This window comes from Leptidea sinapis, chromosome 24 (assembly GCF_905404315.1).
Source record: "Leptidea sinapis chromosome 24, ilLepSina1.1, whole genome shotgun sequence".
Lineage (NCBI taxonomy): Eukaryota > Metazoa > Arthropoda > Insecta > Lepidoptera > Pieridae > Leptidea > Leptidea sinapis.
Genome location: NC_066288.1, coordinates 5,753,699 through 5,771,706, shown reverse-complemented (window position 1 = coordinate 5,771,706; position 18,008 = coordinate 5,753,699). Strand labels below are relative to the sequence as shown.

Here is an 18,008-nt window from a genome sequence, read left to right as displayed (position 1 = left end):
AGGTCAAAGGTCAAAAAAATTAGTTTTTCCGCGATTTTCAGCAAAACGGTAAGTTTTATCATAAAAGTACCTCAGACAAAAATTGTAGATCGTAAAATTATCTATATAAAATGTATCGATACTTTTTTTCTTACGAGCCACCGTTTCTGAGATATAACGATTCATGTCCAATTTCCAAACCCCCAGAGGACTCAAGATTGCGGGTTATCATCCCCACCATCTGGATATGTGGCGGTCCTCCACTGTGCGCTTTTCAAGGAGCTTTCTTCCACGTACTACAAAGCTGTGGCATGAGCTTCCTTGTGCGGTGTTTCCGTGATGATACGGCATGGGTACCTTCATAAAAAGCGCGTACACCTACCTTAAGAACCGGCAACGCTCCTGTGATTCCTCTGGTGTTGCAAGAGAATGTGGACGGCGGTGATCACTTAACAACAGGTGACCCATACGCTTGTTTTTCCTCCTTTTTCCATAAGAAAAGTAACTTGATGCAAACTCATGGCCTTCAAGTGTTACACTTGAGGTTTGTTCAATTAACAAAATAAACATAAGATTCCTAATTAGTTGCCCTATTATATTAGATTGATAATATTGAATTCAATCTTAAAATGTTTTCATAAAAAGTAAATTTGATAGTTATTACTACTAAAAGGAAAGGGGTAATAACAAAGAATTAAAATCTGTGCTATCCAAAAATAAACACAAATTTAAATCAATACAAATATTTATTCCTGTATTTTTATTCAAATGTCAATTTTGTTGGCAAGTGTGGAAAATGGCTGTGGCTCGTGACTGATTTGCTAGCACCCAACTGACACCGGTAAGACATGCATATAGATCTCCACAAAGTTTTCCAACTGCACAACATTTTCCACATATCATGTCCATTACAAAGAACATACAGAATCGCTTAGAGGCAATTTAAAACTTAATAAACAATGAAAGTAATAGTTACAATTTTACACATACGCAAAAAGTTATTATATAGAAAAATAAAAGAGTATAATTAATGAAGTTAATGCCTTTACAAGATTAAATTTTAATCTGTTTCTCTAGTTTACATTAGTGAGTATCAAGTTATCGGCAAGTTTAATAAGTATCAATTCCAATAAAATTTCACATACCTAACATAACTTTAAGCCTAGTTGCATGTATGCAATGCAAGTATTGTAATACTTCAACATATTTGATATTAACATTGAATGGAAAACCGGACGACTCCAGTTACTAAACAAAAAGTTCATATCTACCTCCTACCACAATACAAAATTTTCAACTGCAGAACATACAACATTCTATGGCATTTCCAGTGCAATATCACCTGGATATGAGCTAGGTACTGCAAGTGCAGTCAAAACTTCATGAATCAAATGATCACTTCACCATCAGGTGACCAAAAGGGTTGTTTTTGCAACTATTATATTATACAAATTGTTTATTGAATTTGTACTTTTTATCATATTGATTCCATGCTTTCAGTGTTGGTAACACAATCCAGTGATGTACTTGACAAAATGACAATCATAGTAGTAAATATAATTCCCATTTGATACCTTTCTAAATATAAATCCAAATCATACTATTAAGTATTTAACTTTGAATAAGGCCTTACGTTTAACAATTACAATACTTATTACAATAAAACTAATTGTGACAATATTACATACAAATTGTGATTTAACATAAATTTATTGCTGACACATATTAGGCACTTGTTTTATACATAAGGACCTACTTTGTAAGTACTACTTTAAGTTAATAAGTTTTGCAAATAATATGTATGATACAATAACAAAAACTATTTTACAATAATAAGATCCTGAGGTAGGAAGCATTTTACTACAATTTCAGAGTCAAACACGGAGAATTTTGTTTTGTATACAATTTTTTACAAAACTATAATTGTGTTAGACCAACACAATAACACAGTTTTTCACAATAACAAAATATTTGAAACATGTTAATATATAAACTTATTAGCTGCATACAAACTAAACAAAGAACAACACTTTGTTCGTCACAACTGGTAAAAACATTCCGTTTCACAAAATAACCATTAGTATTATAAAAATGTTTGTCATTTTACAATAAGGTAATAATTTCTTGTGATATTGATATTGCAGTCAATTTTGACCATACTTGGTTGGACAAAAGACCTTCAGTTTGTTGAAAGTTGAAAAAAGCAAAAGCTGCCTTTCTTAGAACACAGATAATAAGTGTATTAATAATTATTGATATACATTTCTCCATCCGTGGAAAAATATAGTTTTATGGTAAATGACAGCTTAAAAAACAAAAAAAAAAAACATTTTTTTTATAGCAAGTAAAAATAGTTTCACATAATCATGAGAAGTTTGTTCCATGTTCCATGGAGCAATTGAATGAACTTTTCATATTAAATGAAAAATGGTTTTCTTAATTTTTTAGTTGGATGTGACAGTGTTTTTTTTTAAGTTTTTAAAAGTATAAGTTATTTATTTTATCGACTCAAAACAGCATCAAGTTTTGAAATAAACAGGACCTTTTGAAAGTTGTGAAAATTACATTGTAAGATTCCGTAACTTAGATAGAAACTGGTCAAACTAATAAAAAATGCAACATAAACAAATGCAATTATCCTGTCACAAAGTGACGTACACAATCTATTCCATGAAAATTGGTATTAATTATAACATTATGAAACAACAACAATAAAGAAGATATAGACCTTAGGTAAAGGATTGGTCTCCGCTGCGCTCCAACGAGACACCGCAGGCGTAGTCGCAAGTGGGCGTACTCGAGCCAGTCTCGAACAATGTTTGAGTTGACGTGCCACATGTTCTGTTAAGCTTTGCTAATAATTGAAAGTTATATGGTTGCGTAGTAAAACTTTGTTAAAATAAGCACACTGGGAATTATCACCAGTAAGTATTTTGTATTTTATTAATTTCAATGTAAAATAACACGCAGCGTATGTTACAAAATTTGAAATATGCTCACAATCATCTAATAGTTCCCGTAATAATAAAGCTGATGTTCTCAGCTAGTGTAGTATCTAGTTGGACTGCAACGGAGACCAATTCTTAATCTAAGATTACATGTAAAATATTTAATATTATCAGCACATATTTTGTTTAGACCTATAGTTCTTACAAAAACTATTTAACTTGTAAGCAGGAATATTGTTATTATATTTGTTATTTATACATATTACTTCGGAAAGCAATATGAAAAAAAAAGAAAAAGAGGCCTCTAAATGTATATAAATTTGTAATAATTAACACTAAATAAATAAAAATGATCACATTATATACTTTACCTGTATTAGTACAATATATTTGTTTATAATAACTTAAATTCACATTTAAATGGCAATGCTATCAATTAGTAAGTTTTCATTCAATATTTTCTAACCCCACAATTGATAAATGTATATAGAAAACATTTATGCGATTTAAGTATATTTTTTGTAAGAAAAGTGTGTATCAAAATTGGTTTTTAAAAGAAAATTTTGTTGATAACATTCAATTATTTACTCAATATTTAAACAATTTTAAACTTAATAAATTGCAGATTGTATTAAAAAACTAATATATTTAAAGATTGAGTTAAGTTTACAATAACTTTTATACAAATGATTTAAGTTTTCTTTAGTGTTCAAGACTTATAATTAGTCTCGTGCCAGATTTTGGCGAGACAACACGTCCTGAGGATGCCTCGTGTAAAGGCGAAACACGTGTCGAATTGAACATTTGTTTAAAAACAAATATATTTAAAAACAAATATTTATTTAAAAACAAATATTGGCGGTATTAACACTAAAGAAAAAAAAACTTAAATCATTTGTATAATTATGGATTTCCGCAAAGTAACGCCTACTTCGATAAATAAATACCTTTTATATCAATTGAAGAAGAAAATTGACAAGTGGTCAATAAACCTAGATAAAGAATAAAAACTGAAAATTTGTTTAAATATATTGAGATGTTATTCCAATATTCGAAGGTATTCGAGAAATACAGGGGACCTACTGCCAAATTCGAATTAGAACACTAAAATCTCAGCACTGCCCGTGCGCGATAAGTTGAAACTTGAGCGCTGTTTATTTACGGCCATTACCAATATTCAGTCTATCACCGGTTGTGGCCTACTTCAGATAAAAAATCGTAACTATCGTTGACTTTTCTGTCCTAATAAACTTATCGGCGGTAACTCATCTTATCCGTACACGCTGTCTCTCAATGGGACAACGTATAGCTTACCTATAATAGCTTAGAAGTTTGTATAGAAATTGCAACAGTGAACTGGCAATAAGAATGACTTATCGGGTATATTGGGACAGCTTCAGATTATTGACAGCTTATTACTGACAGTAGATGGTAGTAATTTATCTCTATCGGTAGTTATTTAAATTGGATCCCATGGCGTAAGGTGAGATATAATTAAGTGAAGCGGCAGTAATTTTTGACACTTTACAGTACACATAAAATTACGATTATATTTTTTTATTTGAAACAAGGCTCAGGAAATCGATGATCGCAGTAGGCCTTCAGTAAGTTGACAGTTGGCAGTTTTGAATTTATGACATAATAAGAAATACCTACACTATTCACATTATGTACTCAATAAAAAATAATATAAAACTAAATAATATAAAAGAATCTCGTGCAATAAGTATTAACATTTATAAGTACATACATAGCGTTTTAAGTAACAATAAAATTAAGTAATTCGTCGGTTGGAGGTGTAAAGATTGCCTTATTATTGATTAAATATAATATACTGTTACAGAAAAATTAAGACATCAATCAGTCTTGGAGTGTATATTAATCTATATGTATAAAAATGAATTGCTGTTCGTTAGTCTCGCTAAAACTGGAGAACGGCTGGACCGATTTGGCTAATTTTGGTCTTGAATTATTTGTGGAAGTCCAGGGAAGGTTTAAAAGGTGAATAATTATGAAAGTGTTCGGAATTAAATAAAAACAACAATTTTGTTTTTCCTTTGATGTGTCCCCCGTCGCCCGATATTTGTTTTGTATGGACATATTTTCTATGAGATAATTTTTTGACACACGGTTTGACAGTTCTGCTGTAAAACAATTTCATTACAACAACAGGGAGCATATTTTACGAAATAATTCTTGATGTTATGATATATTATTGACAAATTCATAAAAAACAGTATTTTATTTATTATATACAGAACAACGTCTGTCGGGTCAACTAGTATATAATACAAATATTACAACAATTATTAAGTAATTTTCTGAAATATAAACCTGATGAAACAAAAGTGAACAGTTTGGTGTGCCTGTCTAGTGTGTATTGATAAAAACGATTTCAGCATTTGATGCTACCCTTTAAGAGTGTCTTAAATAACCTTCAGACATCTATTACAATTTGTATAGAATAAGTTGTAGTAGTAAGGATCCAATCTCTCTCATTACAAATTTTGGTACTTTTCAATGCTGAAGAAGAAAAAGTTGCACCAATGTAACCTCAAAATTATGATTAATTTAGCTATACAATAAGCTGTAGTAGTTTGAGAAAAAAAATATTTTTTCAGTTGAGCGTGAGTGTAAGAAAAGTTAGGGTCAGGCCACACTTATCAACGGTGTCTGATGTGAAACAGGGTGTCCCAAAGTTATGGGACATGAAGGGAAAGTACCTTAAATATCGTAGATAGGGTATTTTACTGAAAGAAGACTTTATGTTATTTTTAAAAGTAAGTAATTCTGCATTCAAAGATTTTCTAAATATTACTTGCCTCGTCTGGAAATCGAACCGACTTAAATGTAAAAAATAAAAACACCCCTACTTTTATGATGCCACTGGAAAGAATGGCCAAAAACTAATAACTCTTCTTAAGTAACATAGTATTTTAAAAGAAAGGAACAACGTAAAATGTTTGAGTCAAATTTCAAGAAAGTTATTTACTGGCGACGACGACGTTCGGAAAGTAGCGATATTATCATTCCATAGATAGCATTGATTATTTGAGGCAAGTAATTCTTAGAAAATCTTTGAATGCAGAATTACTAACTTTTAAAAATAACATAAAGTCTTCTTTCAGTAAAATGCCCTATCTACGATATTTAAGGTACTTTCCCTTCATGTCCCATAACTTTGGGACGCCCTGTATATATCCTTTCGCACGAATGAGACGATCGCGTTTTGGCGAGATCGTTCTATATCGTTAAGTAACAACATCTGTACATCTGATTATCATTATACAGTAAAATTTTATATAATATATAAACGTAATACATCTCACTGACTGAATCATCACAAGATCTATAAATTCGCCGTTTCTTCTCTCTTAGAGCGAAACGGTAGTTTGTTTCCGAAGCGGTAGTAGTATCTAGTATATTAGAAGTGACACCAAAAAAAATCAAAAGGAATCAATTTTGAGAAAATAAATACGTTTTAATCGGCTTAATGTGAAAGACCGGATCAGTGTGTCCTGGCCCTTATTACTTATGATACCGTATTTTATTTAAGTTTTTAGCATTCTAGTTTTAGTCGGTTGAGTATGAGTACTCACAGTATAAAATGACCTGAACTTAATTGACGATCCCGGCATCTTTAGCCATGCTGTAGAAGAGTGAGTTGGGATCAGCTAGCAGCTGATCGGGGGGAGCGTACTCGACGAGTTGGCCTTTGTCGAGGACCATGACTCGGGTGGAGTCCAGGATTGTGTTGAGCCGGTGAGCTATTGTCAGTACGGTGCACGAAGCGAACTCGCTGCGAATCGTTTTCTGTACACACATTATAATATTATGTAGTTAATAATACAAGTGACTACAGTTCCCTGTGTGCCTGGCTTTTGCCAAATCGAAAGGCCAATAATCATCACCAAGTTTGCAAATTTAGAACTTCCGTGTTTCTCGCATGTTCAGCTGTATGTGGAATGCTCGCGAAACCAAAATTATAGTTTACAAACAAGCTTTAAATTAAATAGATATATTTTTCTCTGACTAAAACATATGAAATATTATTTTCTATTCATAGAGCGCTGGAACTTTTGTTTTTTTTTTTTAAATCATTAACCAGTTTCAGTAAATAACTAAACATTTTAACCGTACATAGTGCAACCAGTCATCACAAATCAAAAGTTGTAAACAACGACATAGGTGATACGAAGTTCACCGGGTCAGCTAGTAACTTATGTTGAAGAATAAGATAAATTTATTCCATGCCGTTTTCTTTTTTCGAGAGGAGTAAAATACATTTACGTATTGAAGACCCCGAAACGGGGCCCATATGTCGGGCTCGGGTGTAAACACCCCCTACCGACTAAAAACCTCCTCTGTGCTGATAGCCCTGAAGGCTTTTACAGCTAAGCCGGGCGGGGGCCTTGGAGGCCGAAAATGTAGCTTACAGGCGCCGGGCGTCTCGGAAGGAGACTCGAACCTCGGACCACCTGCTCACTAGGCTGGATGGTTATTCCATGCCACACACATAAAATTACAATTTAAATACTTAATGATATATTTCTAATAAAGTGCTGTAACCCACTGGCTACATGATTTTCAGCTTCTGTCTGGGTTACTGGTAACTGGGTATTTAGTAGTAATTGTAATATTCGTTAGTAATTGTAACTGGATGTAGAATAGATATGTTTTATTCCTAAGCAGGAATAAAACATGTCTATTTTAATCCCAATAGGAACTGGCATTACAATGCAGTGCCTTTCAGGATTCTTGAAAAACCTGAAAACTTTGACTGGCACTACAATTGCGCTCGTCACCTTGAGACAAAGATGTTAAGTCTCATTTGCCCAGTAATTTGACTAGCTACGGCGCCCTTCAGACCGAAACACAGTAATATTAACACATAACTGCTTCACGGCAGAAATAGTTGTTTGAGTTACTATTTTTTAGGGTGAAGAAACTTTAAATTAATTTTTATTTAAATCAACGCAAGATCGAAAATGGCTAAATTCACATACTGTAAAGAATCTTACAGACACTTTATTTGCTTCACTAGAAATACTCCTGAATAGTAAAAACTATTTTAGCCCCAATCACTGTTCAAACCGTTTGTATTGTTTAGGTAGAACACAGTTAAAACAGCTGCTGGTATATAATATATACGAAATAAAGATGTTGTTTTTGTTGCACATAAACTTCTAATTGCCAATAGCATTGCAACACGCACTGCATTGAAATGGGTAGGGCGTATCGAATACCATGGTACCTGTATGAGCTCGTCTGTCTCCAGGTCGACGGCCGCGGTTGCCTCATCCAGCACCAACAGCGGCGTCTTCCTCAGCAGAGCTCGAGCCAGACACACCAGCTGTCGCTGACCCACGGACAGGTTCTCGCCGCCTTCGGACACCTCGTTCAGCAGACCGGCCGGCAACCCTGAAATCAAAAAAATATCGGATTAAATAGAATGGATGACCCTTTCATCCATGGTAGCAAATTTAGGCGTAGGTAAGGGTTAGTTAGTTAGTTTAGCTGGGCTGTTTACACACTTAGCCTCTTGATTGGGTCATTGTAGGTTTTCGTTTGTCTTCTTACTCCAACCAGCCCAGATCATTCCAGAAGTATAGCTGTCTTTTTAAGTTTCTGCAGGCATCCGGAAGCGATGCTGGTGGTTGGAGTATTTGTGCAAGTTGTTCGGCCACACTCCTGCACTCCAGAAGCACTTAAATTTAAAATATATAGGAAGACCACTATAAACAATTTAAAATTATTATAGTACCTATTTTTGGAAAAATAAATAAATGAGGAGTGCACATTTGAGCATCAGTTTATCTTCTAATTATTATTATTACCTAAAGCTAAACTAAATTAAACGTTCAGCTTAATATTGAGTAATGCGTGCCGGTGAGCACACATTTGTTGAACTATGCTTCATATAAAAACATGAATACACACCTCTCACAAAGCTCTCAAGATGTGCATGTCTCAAGGACCGCCAGATGTCGTCATCGCTGTACGTCTGGAAGGGGTCCAGGTTCATCCGCAGCGTTCCCGAGAACAGCACGGGGTCCTGCGGGATGATGGTGATCCGGGACCGCAGCTGTTGGAGTCCCAGCGATGAGATATCGATTCCGTCAATCAGGATTCTCCCGCTTGATGCTTCCACTATCCTAATGAATAGATAATAATAATAATAATAAAATTTATTGCCTTGAACTTGATTTAAGTATACAATATCAGCTTATTACAAAACATACATTAAGACAAAAGGGAGTAGGCTCAGCTTATGCTGCTTGTAATAATATTTTCATGCAGCGCTGGTTTTCAGCCATTCCCATCTCCCTAAGGTGTAAGGTGGGATACATAGTAAAGAGGGCAAACTAATAACGATAACAATGCAGATCTAAACTTTTTCTAAATGTATCAACCTGTTTAAATTATGAGTGTATTTGTGAGTGTGAGTGTGTGTGTTGTATAAATATATGAGTGTGTGTCAATGTGTCAGTTTAAATGTAATATGAAACGAGTTGCAAATGTTATGGTTTAATCATGAAAAATATTTATATAAGGGAAGTTCTTTCCATACACAATAATTAAAATTTTCAGCTTCCTGTTGTTTTTTTAACAATGCCATTTTATATTTACCCTTAAACTGATTTATATTTTTTATCATTCTAAGAGGTGGTGGCAAATCATTCCAAATACGGGAAGCCATGAATTTGAAACTGGATCTATATCTTGTTGTTTTGTAGTATGGTATATTTAATAAGTTTTGAGAGGCAAAACGTGTACATTTTAAATTAGAACTTCCGCTCCAGGACAATTTTTCAAATAAATATTCAGGGCGCTTGCTATAGATAATTCTCTTTATACTACAGGCATAATGCAATTCTCTCCTAGCTTTCATATTAAGTATTCGTTTGTTGTTTAAATATGGAGTTATATAGCCTCTGTTTGGAACATGAAAGGAGAATCGAATACATGCATTTTGTACCCGCTGCACTGCTTTCTCCAATTTATAACTAAGTCTGGGACCATATGTTGTACTGCAGTGGTTCAATTGGGAGAGGACAAGTGACTCAGTCAATGAAGTACGTAGTTCCTCTTTTAGGTATGGCCTTATTTTATATAGTGTTTTTAGTTTATAGAAAGCAGTTCTTATTTTATTGTTAACATGTTCCATAAATTTTTGCTCGCCGTCTAATACCAGGAACAAAATAACGTGCAGTTTTTACATATTCTACTGGTATATCATTTATTTTTACTTTTTCGTTGCAGTTACATATATATTTAATTTGTTTTTTTGTTCCAAGGGCTAACATCTGTGATTTAGCTGGATTAAGTGACAGCGAGTTTTTTTTTGACCAATTGTAGATATTTTCTATGTCCTGATTTATTTTACGTATAGCGTCTTTGACATCCTTGCCTTTGAAAGAGTAATATAGTTGCGTGTCATCAGTGTAGAGGTGGTACTTACAAGTTTTTATATATTTGGGGAGGTCAGCAGTTAAAATGGAGAAAATTATCGGGCTTAGCAGAGAGCCCTGTGGGACACCTCTTATCACAGGCAGCAACGAAGAAAGAAGTTTTTTACCAGTTTTGCCAGTTTTGTCTTCAATTTCCACCATTTGGCTTCTACCAGTCAGGAACGTTTCAAACCAACAACAAGTATTTTTGGTGAAACCAGTGTTTTACTTTTGACAGCAGTATTTCTGAAGGGATACAGTCGAAGGCTCTAGAATAGTCTAGCAAAACTAGTATACTACTATATCCCATATCCGATGCTTCTGTCAAATCATCAGTGATATGTAGAAGGGCTGTTTCTGTGCCGTGACCCTTACGAAACCCAGATTGATATTTTGGTATTACTTTTATACTGTCGAGATAAGCAACCACTTGATCTAGGACTACTTTTTCTAAACATTTGGATAGTACGGGTAAAATAGAAATTGGTCGTAAATCATTTAGTCCATTAACAGTTGTTTTTTTTTGGTATAGGTTTAACAAGTGCGTTTTTCCAACAAGAAGGGAATTTATGAGTTAATATTGACGTGTTAATGATATTTGTTATTATAGGCAGAGTAACTTCAACGGTAAGTAAAATCATGTCAATGTCTAATTTATCAACTCCCATAGCTTTAGTTTTGATTGCCTTTAAAATATTAAGGACTACCTGCTCTGATGTAATTTTCAGTTCAAATGCTTGTTGTATACTGACTTTTTCATTTGTCGTAATTTCTATATCTTCTTTGTTGTATGGGGGTAGATTTAAAAAATGAGCGTTTATTTCATTTGGGTCTTTAAGGTGGTCCGATAAAGAGGTGTTGACTGATTTAGTAATCGTAGTAATATTTTTTATATTTTTCCACAAGAGGCCTGGTTTGTGAATTTTGTTATTAATAGAGTGTTCAAAAAATGCTTTTTTTTTCTCGTTCCTTAGCAGCTGTAACAAGATTCCTGAGGGTACGATAGTATGTTTTTGAGGTATCAGATTTAGTAATGTTTGCTTTCTTTAGAGCTTTATCTCTCAGGTTCATCATAATTTTTAAACTGTCTGTGATCCATGGCTTAGGTGGGCCTCTTAGAACTGATCTCTTAATTGGGGCATGAAGGTCGAATAATGTTAAGATATGATCGTTAAAAGTATCAACCATATGATCTACATCATTGAAGCTGTTGATAAGATGCCAGGGAATTAAATTAAGGTCAGATTTGAATAAAGTCAGATCCATATTATGGAGATATCGTTTGAACTTAAACGTTTTGTTAAGCCTTGGTTTCTTAATATTAAAATATGTCAACACCATCGCGTGATCGCTTAGGTCTCTGTTATGAATTATATCAACTTTCTGACATTTGGATGGAGTGTCAGTTAAGATAATGTCAATCAATGTTTCCGAGTTATCCGTAACCCTAGTCGGATCCTTGACTATTTGATGTAAATTATGTTGATAGCAAAAAGATAATAAATCTCTTACCTGTGGCAGATCTTCATTGAGGAGATTGATATTGAGGTCACCGAGAAGACAGCTATAGTTGCAGTGCCCCATCAGGTTTACTGATTCACTAATGTTATCTATCGCATCACGGACGCTGACACTCTCGGGTCTATAAGCTGTACCGATAGCCATAATAGCACCTGGTAATTGAATTTCCAGCCATAACTGCTCAAGAGCAGTGCTTGGAAGTTGTTTAATGCGAGCGACTATCCCTTTTCTGATAAAGAAACCAACTCCACCACCTCTCCTTTGACCGGTTCGAGCCTTGTGGATAAATCTGTAGTTGGTCACCGATAGCACAAGAGCTTCTTCCCCTTCTTTTATCCACGTTTCATTGAGCGCAAGGATATCTAGTTCATACTTTAATAAACTTATCAATAACTCATCCGTCCCTGTATTCAATGATCTTGCATTTAATGAACCTATTTTCAAACATTTTTTTGAAGGGTTAGCCATTAGGGATTTTTGAAATGAACTACTTTAATAAACAATGTGCAACTAATATTTAACATTTGTGTATGTTTATATGAATATGTGTTTAAGAGTTCTGTGTTTAGTGTGAGTTCTGTTTAGAGTGTGAGCATTATTTGTTTGTAGGTTGCACATTATAAAAATATAAGCTTTAAATGTAAGTTTAAAATAAGAATGATAGGAAAATAAAGGCTCAAATATTAAGATTTTCCAAAAACCCGGAATAAATCACTCTCCTCACGTATCCTGGAACGTTCTTTTCCTTGCTCTTGCCGTACATAAATTTTACCGTCGCGTGTCTATACATATTTAAATTTTAGTTCACTGGCTAATAAGCGGGCTTTCTGAAATAAGTATCGGTTGTGTCCGCTGAGACGTTCATTTATATAGAGAGAGCGTGTAGGACCTGGAAGCTGCAGGCCTTCGGAGTTAAGGCCTATAATAGGGGTTAAAGTATGAAATTGCCGTTTTTAGGGTTCCGTTTAGGGTTTTTAGGCAAACGGCAAAAAACGGAACCCTTATTGTACTCTTCTTGTTCTATTGGATTTCTCTAGGGCTTTTGAAACTATAAATATAGATATAATGCTATCAAAATTAAATTACTATGGATTTGACTTTGGTGCATTAAAATGGTTCAATAGCTAACTTCGTGAGCGTCACCAATTTGTACAGTTCTGCCACAACAGTTGTTCTACCTTGACATCTGAGATTTTACCGGTTGCAAATAGAGTACCACAAGGTTCTATTTTGGGTCCCATATTATTTATTTTATACACAGACATCAAAAACCACATTAGACATTGCAAGTACCACTTTATGCTGATGACACCCAAATTTATATATGTTGTAAGCCAAATGAAATAGATAACGCGGTCCAGTTGCTTAACGATGACCTTAATAGTATTATGTTGTGGGCCCAGAAAAACAGCTTATGTCTTAATCCGGTAAAATCAAAATACATAATTTGTGGCACCAAAAAACAACTTACTCGCTTAAAGTCTTCACCTAACATAATCTTGATGGGTGAACCCATTGAACGTACATACGTAGTGCGTAATCTTGGTCTTCTTCTCGACTGTAAGCTGCGATTCCATGATCACATCACTGACCTAGTCAGTAACTCCTTTTACAGGCTGAAAGTATTATACAGGATGAGACCTTATCTGTCGAAGGAAATGCGTATCCGCCTCGATGAAAGTCTAGTTCTCTCAAAGCTGAATTATACAGATGTCGTCTTTGGCCCGCGTTTAGTTTCCGTAACAAAAAAACTGATACAGAGAGTCCAGAATGCATGCGCCCGTTATTGTTTCAATATATCACATAGAGACCACGTAACCCTTTTCTTGAATGAGCATTCAATGTTAAAAATGACACACCGGCGAAAACTACATTTGGCTTGCCTTCTATTTGGTGTGTTAAAATTCGAGAAGCCATTTTGGCTTCTCCTTAATGACAAACCTTTTGACAAACTATCAAGAACGGCTAGTCTTAGGTCCTGTGGGTCACGGCAATGTTCTGTTCAGATGATCATTTATTTTCATAGCTTTCGTTACTCGGCATCCAAATGTTGGAATAACATCCCGCCGCCCATTAGAAATTTAAAAAGTCTGCCTTTATTTAAAACAAAATTACGACAATTTCTTCTACAAGAGCAAAGAGCGCAAGAAAGCTTGGCTCAAGATATGAGTGTATTATAGGGTAGGTTCAGGTTTGGCCTTAATATATTTATTAATTTGTGAATTGATTAGCATCCGAACTAGGTAGTTATTTGTAATCATAGTAGTTTTTTATATTTAGTAGGTATTTTCTGTCTGGTGCTGGGTAGTCCTATTTCATTTTTACCTTGTTTTAAATTGTAATAATATTCTAATAATTGTAATATGTTGTAGTAATGTTTTAAATTCAAAGTTTTTCCCATTGCTTGTGTTTAGTTTAATGTTCGTATTAAATTTGTATATTTATAGCGTATAAGTGTTGGGACAGTTACGAAGTCACAATGGCTCAAGCGGAAGATCGGCGCTGAGCATGCATAATATGTGTGCCAGCATATGCCGAGCTTGAGCTTATTTGCGGCTAACGTTCCTATTCTTTTAATAAATATGGAGTGTTTTATTGTTTAATTTCAAATTTAATTTAAGAATTGTTTTATTTTTCGTGTGTTTTTTAGCTGCAAATTAAATATTTTATTATTATCATAATATCTGCCTGTCTGTCCGTCCGTATGTCACACCCACTTTTTTCCGAAACTGTTAGAACAATACTGTTGTAAATTGGTAAGTAGATGTATTCTGTGAACCGCATTAAGATTTTCACACAAAAAAGAAGAAAAATAACAATAATAATACTACTTAGACTTGAAACTCGAATTTTTTATCATCAAATCCATACGTGTAAGGATAGGTCTTTAAAAATGATACTGAGGTTTCTAATAGCATTTTTTTTTCTAAACTGAATAGTTTGTTGTACCGCAAAAGCATAAATGACCTTCTTATTAGATGGCAGCAACGTATAATGGTAATTATTTTGATAAAATAAATATTATATTAAATAAAAATAAAAAAAGAATTTCAATTTCTCAGTACAAATCGGCAATGTCATACTTTCAATTCCTAATATATTCAAAATATTATAACATTTGTCGTAGAAAGATCAGGTTTTCGCCCTCATCATCGCCGTATAGCATGCAATATAATTCAGTTAATCACCGACCCTAGAAAAGACCAGATACAAACTCATTCACTCCCAAGCGAAAAAAAAGCCCGCCTTAAGATTGATTTCACTTCAGTTATAAATTAGCAAAATTACATCATTCCACCTGAATGTGTTAGCTCATAGGCTCTACTCAAATACGCTCAAATACTCCCTATAGTAATCCATCAAAACGTCTGAAAAGGGCACACTATCCTGGAACTTAGGTCATTTGATTGAAATTGAAATGATCTTGATTATTTGACTGACATTTATATCAGCTGTGAAATTTAAGCATCAGCGTCGAAATAAATTGAGATTAGAACTAGCCTCTATTGCCTCTAACATAAAATGTAATAAAAATCGCGAGTGTAAGACGTAGCTTGTCAAGCACACTAAACTAATATTCCTGGCCTGTTTTTATCGGTTGTCTAACAGCAAGAGACTCTACGACGAAATCTAAGACTATAAGGACCTAGAAACAAAATGCAATCCCAGCTTACCCCAGCTCTAAGGTCAAGGACCGAATTAAGAAAGAGTAGTGCACTCTCTGGGCTGCACAATCGCTAGCCAAATCTACCAACACATCCTTTAGTAGTAGATTACTGATTGTGGTTAAGCGTAAAATAAAAAAAAATACCTAAAGAGTCCCAAAGTCAATGTAGACTTTCCAGCGCCGGTTCGGCCCACGATGCCGAGTTTTTCCCTGGGCGCCACGGAGCACGTCAGCTCTTTGAGCACTGGTTCTCCCTCGCGGTAGCACAGGGTTAGTCCGTCCAACTGGATTGCACCAGTTTCTGGCCACGTGGAGCCCGGCCCAGTCCCCACAGTCCATGCTGCCTCCTGCACAACCAAAAACCAATATTTTAGATATTTTTTTTATTTAATTCATTGTATATTATTTCATTATATTATAACTTAGAAACAAATAATGAAGTACACTGAAAATAAATTTGAAATCAAACAAGGTATAACAAAGTAAGTAAGGGTCTTCTGTCCCTAGGTCGCAAAATAATTTGCAAAGAGCTACAATGGCAAAACTAAGTGGTGACATCAAATTTTATTGCGGCTATCTCGTCTAATCTGCTCTTTGAGAACACTTCCCTTAATGCCTCGCCTAGTATCGCAATATGTCTATACTAAACCTCGAAATAATAATAATAATCTTTATTTGCGAAAACTGCCACCATATTTTTACAAGTACAATAGATATGAACAGTTAACATTATATAAAGAATAGAAAAAATAACAATACAAATGTGAGAAAACAATAAAGAAATAGATATTAATGCTTTAAAACATGGAAGGATTATTTAATAACTAGAATAATAACAAACGAGGCAGCAGCGCGATTCGCATTTTATTGAAGTGAAACTTCTTTAGAATCGTTGTGATTTCAAACCGGATGCAACGGAAAAAACGACAGGTAAGAGACACAAATACAAAATGTGTAGGATGAAGCCGACAAAGAATGACACAGAAATATGCATACTATTGAAGTGAAAACTTCTTTATCATCGTTGTGATTTGAAAGTCGATGAAACGAAAAAGTGACAGTAAAAAGAGCAGTTACATCAATTCATAATATTTAACATGGGAGATAATGAGATAGGAAGCATAATACAATGTTTTGGTACCAGGCGATCATAGTTAAAGAAGAGATTGTCTTAAGTATGGCGCGAGTATACCTTAATATATTCTGACTCCAAGCGCACGAAGTATTACTACATAGATACCAGGAGAACATATTATTATATAATGTATTAGTGGTGGTAGGAATGTCTTTCAAAGCGATTGAAATCATGTGTCATCCTAGCAACACGTACCAGGAATTCATATGCAGTTTAGAGGTTCATGCACCATGCAGGTTTCACTTCTCACATGTGTACTTTGTACGCACGCAATGTTTTTTTTTTTCGTGTAAGCTATTTTGGCAGTGATGCGTGAAAAAATTATTAAATATTTAATTATTTATCGCATCGTATCCAACAGAGACATCTCGAGCGATTGTCAATTCCAGGGTTATCTAGAAGCCTTCTTCGAAGCCAATTTGGATTTGCGTTCAATTTAACTTTTTTGAAAGTACTCAAGTGGTACCGTTCTGGAAACGCCGCACAAGGAAGCTCATTCAACAGCTTGACTGTACGTGAAAGAAATTTCCTTGAAAAGCGCACTGTCAAGGAACGCTACAAAGGTGGTGATGATATCCAAGTTTGTGGCGGAAGAAGACGAGTAAAACAGCTCTTCGGAACGCTCCCGATAATGCTTCGGATAAATGCGTAGAAGATACACAAAAAAGCAACGTCTCTACGCAGCACTTAGTGATCAATCACGTAGACCTGGATTACCAATAAATCGAGCAGCTCTACTTTGGATATATAGCCGTATGCTTTACTGTTACAAGTTGCAAGACTATATTAGTGTTGTCATTTGAATTAATAAATGCTCATTAGCCACAATATGTAACCAGACTGACCTGTTTAGTTTCCGCGTATTCCTTTATCCTCTCCACAGCCACAATATTGGTTTCAACTTCCGACGTCATTCTCACGAGCCAGTTTAGTGTTTGTGTTATCTGAAATCAAGTATAGTTAAAGCGATTAAAGTAAGCAATGAGTGTTAAAACTTAAGAGGTAAGCGTTTTGAACACGTTGTATGAGACGTTTAGTACGCTCCAATAAGCGTGGACCTATGGCCGCATCCATATAATTAAATTTGAAAAGAATCAAAGATTCACAGAGGAGTACACGTAGGTCTTTCTTTATTGAGTTTCTGATTCGGTATAGTACTTTCAGTCTATAAAAGCAACTACGAACAATCTGAAGTATATATTTTTCGAAACGTAAGTTTTCGTCTATGAGCAAGCCAAGATTTTGGGCCTCGGTTACTCTCTCTATTTGCTCATTATTAATTTTAATGTTGGGTTTACCAGTTACTA

The 18,008-nt window shown here is 34.6% G+C and overlaps 1 protein-coding gene across 4 annotated transcripts in view; it reads right to left on the bottom strand.

Annotated features, from left to right (window-relative positions):
* Positions 1-706: 706 nt before the first annotated feature.
* Positions 707-18,008, bottom strand: part of LOC126971544 (multidrug resistance-associated protein 1) — a 77,960-nt gene continuing 60,658 nt past the window's right edge. For all 4 annotated transcript variants that reach the window (XM_050817830.1, XM_050817832.1, XM_050817831.1 and 1 more), the window contains exons 23-27: positions 17,547-17,645; positions 15,711-15,913; positions 8,868-9,082; positions 8,182-8,348; positions 707-6,740 (exon numbers count right to left, since the gene is read on the bottom strand). In XM_050817830.1, coding sequence (XP_050673787.1) covers positions 6,546-6,740; positions 8,182-8,348; positions 8,868-9,082; positions 15,711-15,913; positions 17,547-17,645 — 879 coding nt within the window. In that variant the 3' untranslated portion in view covers positions 707-6,545. The remainder of the gene's footprint in view (positions 6,741-8,181; positions 8,349-8,867; positions 9,083-15,710; positions 15,914-17,546; positions 17,646-18,008) is intronic.